Source organism: Littorina saxatilis, linkage group LG9, assembly GCF_037325665.1.
Source record: "Littorina saxatilis isolate snail1 linkage group LG9, US_GU_Lsax_2.0, whole genome shotgun sequence".
NCBI lineage: Eukaryota > Metazoa > Mollusca > Gastropoda > Littorinimorpha > Littorinidae > Littorina > Littorina saxatilis.
Window position 1 is genome coordinate 22,921,283 of NC_090253.1, and position 4,978 is coordinate 22,926,260.

Below are 4,978 nucleotides of genomic sequence, written 5' to 3' on the forward strand. Positions count from 1 at the left end.
TTCAACGCTGTCTCAACCACGGAGCTTGGATAAATGAGTTTTTGCTGTACAGTTTGTTACGCCAGCGACGCAGCCGACTTAGTCGATCATATATGTGCGTATCAATCCCAGTTTCTCCAGGCGCAATAAACAACCCATACTAGGGTCATTCATTTTATTCGTATGTGCTATGTTCTAGTCAGGTATATAGCCGCACATCACTCGTATTGCTGATACATTTCCAGCAGCTGCATCAACACCTAAGACGAGGAGTATTAATCTACAGTGCCTTTCGACGTTTCGAGAAAGACAGTTTTCGTTACAATGAAGAGTTACCTGCTTCTGTTTTTGTGCCTTGCGTTGGTGAGTCTTTATCGGTCTTTTTATGGACAATATGTGTCATTATTCTACTGTAGTTTGTTAGTTAGTTAGTTAGTTGATTAGTTTGTGATTTTGTTTGTTGGTTCATTCGTTCGTTCATTTCGTGCGTTAATCTATTTGTTCGGTCGTTAGTTTTTTGTTCGTTCGTTCGTTAGTTTTTCGTTCGTTCGTTCGTTAGTTTTTTGTTCGTTCGTTCGTTAGTTTTTCGTTCGTTCGTTCGTTAGTTTTTTGTTCGTTCGTTCGTTAGTTTTTCGTTTGTTCGTTCGTTAGTTTTTCGTTCGTTCGTTCGTTAGTTTTTCGTTCGTTCGTTCGTTAGTTTTTCGTTCGTTCGTTCGTTAGTTTTTCCTTCGTTCGTTCGTTAGTTTTTCCTTCGTTCGTTCGTTAGTTTTTCGTTCGTTCGTTCGTTAGTTTTTCCTTCGTTCGTTCGTTAGTGTTTTGTTCGTTCGTTCGTTAGTTTTTCGTTTGTTCGTTCGTTAGTTTTTCGTTCGTTCGTTCGTTAGTTTTTCGTTCGTTCGTTCGTTAGTTTTTCGTTCGTTCGTTCGTTAGTTTTTCGTTCGTTCGTTCGTTAGTTTTTCGTTCGTTCGTTCGTTAGTTTTTCGTTCGTTCGTTCGTTAGTTTTTCGTTCGTTCGTTCGTTAGTTTTTCCTTCGTTCGTTCGTTAGTTTTTCGTTCGTTCGTTCGTTAGTTTTTCGTTCGTTCGTTCGTTAGTTTTTTGTTCGTTCGTTCGTTAGTTTTTCGTTCGTTCGTTCGTTAGTTTTTCGTTCGTTCGTTCGTTAGTTTTTCGTTCGTTCGTTCGTTAGTTTTTCCTTCGTTCGTTCGTTAGTTTTTCGTTCGTTCGTTCGTTAGTTTTTCGTTCGTTCGTTCGTTAGTTTTTCGTTCGTTCGTTCGTTAGTTTTTCCTTCGTTCGTTCGTTTGTTAGTAAGAGAGCGAGTGAGCTAGTTATGTAGTTAGTAACTTACTTACTTACTTACTTACTTACTTACTTACTTACTTACTTACTTACTTACTTACTTACTTACTTACTTACTTCTTACTTACTAACTTACTTATTTACTTACTTACTTACTTACTTACTTACTTACTTATTTACTTATTTACTAACTTACTAACTTACTTACTTACTTACTTACTTACTTTTGCTGTTGTTGATGTTTTGGTTAGTTGTTTGACTAGTTGGTTAGATGGTATGAATACACACACAGTACTTTAACGATGAAATACTGAAACGTATGCTATATTTACGACGCTCGATCGTTTGGTGACATTTTATTAGTCTATATAGTGAATTGTACTTGAAGAAGGTCATGGACAATTGCTTCTGCAATGATTAATATAAATCTGCCCTGTAACAATGCTAATTAGTGAAGTGAGTACGTATGAATAGGGGGACCGGCCGACTCTTCAGCGACGGAGTCCCGATTCAGTTCATCGGTCGTCATTTTGTCTCCAGTTCTGGCGGGCACGTAGACGTCTGGAAGACGAAACGCGCAGTTTATTTCATTAGTTTAAGAATACCCGAGTCTGTTTTTTTTTGTTTTTTTTGTTTGTTTGTTGTATCTGGTTTATCTTTGTTTAAAATGAATCAATCTCTTCTCTTTGTTGACAGGGGACGTTTTGTGCGGTGGAGGGTCTGCGGATTATTAAACCATCTGTCTCTTCGAGATGCAGGAATGTGTTTGATTGCGGCAAACATGAGTGCTGCGTCGTGCAATCGCCCTACAGGGGCAGGAAGAAGAGAGACCTGTCCACTCAGTATGTCGGGGTCTGCAAACCTCTGGGCACCAGGAGATCAAGTAAGCTGTTGAGGATTGGTTCAATTAAAAAAAAAATCAAAATACATAACATGAATCCAATAATAAGAAGTGACTAGAGCAACAACAAAAACTCAAGCAAACTTATTATACGTGACCCCCCCCCCCCATAAAAAAACCCATCACACATCATGTTGACGATCATAACCAAACCGTTACAATTCGACCTTCTCGTGAAAGCGAGCATGTGCACCACTGCAGTACAAATGCACTGTAAACTAGAAGTGTTCCAATGTCACAGTGAACACACCTTTTGTAACCAGTTGTGAACACTGTGTGAGGAACCATACAATTCCATTGGAAAAAGTAGCAAACACGGCAATCACTATTAAGTATTTACCATGCGTGCTACTTTTCCTGATAGAATCCTTTAATATTTCACAGAGTTCACAACTGGTTACAAAAACTTGAATGTGTTGAAAGGTGGACCCCTTCAGTTTACAGTGTGTGTCCCAGACTTGTACTTGTGATAAAGGTAACCTTCTACTTGCACGAGAAGGAATGTATCTTTAAAAGGAAAAAAATAGTTTCCAACAAAGACAAACATCATTTACTGGAGGCAAACGTGCATTCAAACACTGACACGCACGCATGTAAGCACAACCAGAGGTTTACACACGCACTCACGCACGCACTCACGCACGCAAGAATGCACGCATGAACGCACGGAAGCACGCACGCACGCGCGCAAAGACACACACACAGACACGCAGACACACACACATTAGCACGCACGCACGCACGCAAACACGCACGCACACACACCTTTCTTTTAATGTTCACACAAAAGGGTTACTAAATCCAAACCTTCCATTAACCCATCTCACCTTGACTCGACAGCTTGCTTCGTGGGAGGCCCCAACATCAGTCCCCCCAGTCCGTTGATTTCCTACAACTACTGTCCCTGCACCTTTGGGCTGAGTTGTGGCGGTCTGATCTACACTGACGTGCCTCAGGGACCCGTCGGTAGGTTGACAGGGAAGATAGTAAAGCCGCTCAACGTGATTATGGCAACATGACATGTCCCAAAACTGGTAGAGAAACTCACTGAGAAAGATAGAATGAAGAATGAAAAAAGATAGAAAGAAAGTAAGAAAGAAAAGAAAGAAAAGAAAGAGAGAAAAAGAGAGAGAGAGAGAGAGAGAGAGACTGAGAGAGAGAGAGAGAGAGAAAGAAAGAGAGAGAGAGAAAGAAAGAGAGAAAGAGCGAGAGAGAAAAGAAAGAGAGAAAGAAAGACAAGAACAAGGAAAGAAAGAAAGGGAATAAAAGACTAAGGAGCATAAAAAAGAGAAGAGGTCGCGAAAACAGAGAAAATCGTCTGATACGCACTCTACTTTTGAAGGGCGGAAGGGGGGTGGGCGGGACGCGCGTCTTACCTCCAAAGAAATAATATGAAGCAGATTAATTAAATCTTAGAAATGGGAAACTAAGTCCCAAAAATGTGTGAGAAATGTATCCTTTTGTTGAAAACCTACAGAATGGCGTAGAAAGCACATGGTACTGATTCTTTATCTGTATCACTCATGGTACCGAAGGTACCTTAAAGTTTTTAACGATTTTCTAATGGCCTAATATATTCAGAAGTTAAACGTTACGCTTTAAAAAAAAAAGTATTGTACCTTTGCTTGCAAAACTGTATACATGTGTGTTTTGTCTACACACATGTGTGTGTGTGTGTGTGTGTGTGTGTGTGTGTGTGCTTGGTATCTGCTTGTCGGTAGTTGGTTGTAGATAATTTGAGTGCGATACCGTGGAATGTACTGATACCGTGATATCGTTCCTGTGATGACAATGTAATCTATAATGTTCATTCTGTTGATAATCATTATCATTTATATAATATACTTGGAATCATCATCAATCAACAATTTGTTCACCGATTTCTTTTTTTCGACTTTTTCTTGAATAGGACTGTGACCACGAACCATTATTTTTTGTTTCATTTGGCATAGCATTATTTAATTTACATTTATGACAGAACGTAGAGTAAATCACTCATTGTTTGGCTCCCATAATGAACACCAGTCGTTCAGCAAACCTGCAGAGGATGAGAGACGTTTGTTAATTTCAGTGCTTCTTGGTCTCTCGGGTGCCACTGGGAGATTGGTTCAATATTAAACTCAGTTCTTGTCTATACTTAGAGCGCCAAACCGAGTTTGTTTTTGTCTTTGTAATTGTATATGTTGGTGTGTTTCAGGAACGTGCCAGTAAGTTTTGGCTTACGAACTGCCATGTTTCTCAAGTGCGGAAACTCTTCGACATCAAGCTTGGATGGAAAAACAACACATCTTTGAGCTATACAAATAAAGTGCTTGCTGTGAATTACGTTTGAGCGTTGTATGGCTAAATTGTTTCCGTATATCGGGAGGTCGGAGGCATCGAACCAAATTATTTGAGAGCATTTCTAGGTGTGCGCGATCGTGCTCACCACTGATGATCTGTTCAGGCTTTTACGTGACACGAGATACATGATTGTGTATACAAGCATGTGTACCCATAGCATTGCCCGCATCTACCTGAATTGACAACTTGATGTATAAATGAGTACACCAAACTCGCACACATCGTTTGTTTGTTGTTGTTAGTATTTTAGCGTGTGTGTGTGTGTGTGTGTGTGTGCGTACGTGTGTGTGTGTGTGTGTGTGCGAGCGGCTGTGTGTGTACGTGCGCGCGCGCGTGTGTGTGTGTGTGTGTGTGCGTACGTGTGTGTGTGTGTGTGTGCGTACGTGTGTGTATGAGTGTGTGTGTGTGTGTGTGTGCGTACGTGTGTGTGTGTGTGTGTGCGTACGTGTGTGTGTGTGAGTGTGT

General features: G+C 40.6%; 1 protein-coding gene across 2 annotated transcripts in view; it reads left to right on the plus strand.

Moving 5' to 3' along the window:
• Window positions 1–4,735, plus strand: part of LOC138975626 (uncharacterized) — a 5,338-nt gene extending 603 nt beyond the window's left edge. Inside the window, exons 2-5 of one of the 2 annotated variants that reach the window (XM_070348359.1) lie at window positions 225–342; window positions 1,966–2,152; window positions 3,011–3,136; window positions 4,368–4,735. In XM_070348359.1, coding sequence (XP_070204460.1) covers window positions 304–342; window positions 1,966–2,152; window positions 3,011–3,136; window positions 4,368–4,381 — 366 coding nt within the window. In that variant the 5' untranslated portion in view covers window positions 225–303 and the 3' untranslated portion in view covers window positions 4,382–4,735. Of the gene's footprint in view, window positions 1–191; window positions 343–1,965; window positions 2,153–3,010; window positions 3,137–4,367 lie in introns of those variants that run through there. The other variant, XM_070348358.1, reaches the window with a different exon arrangement.
• The last annotated feature ends 243 nt before the right edge of the window (window positions 4,736–4,978 follow it).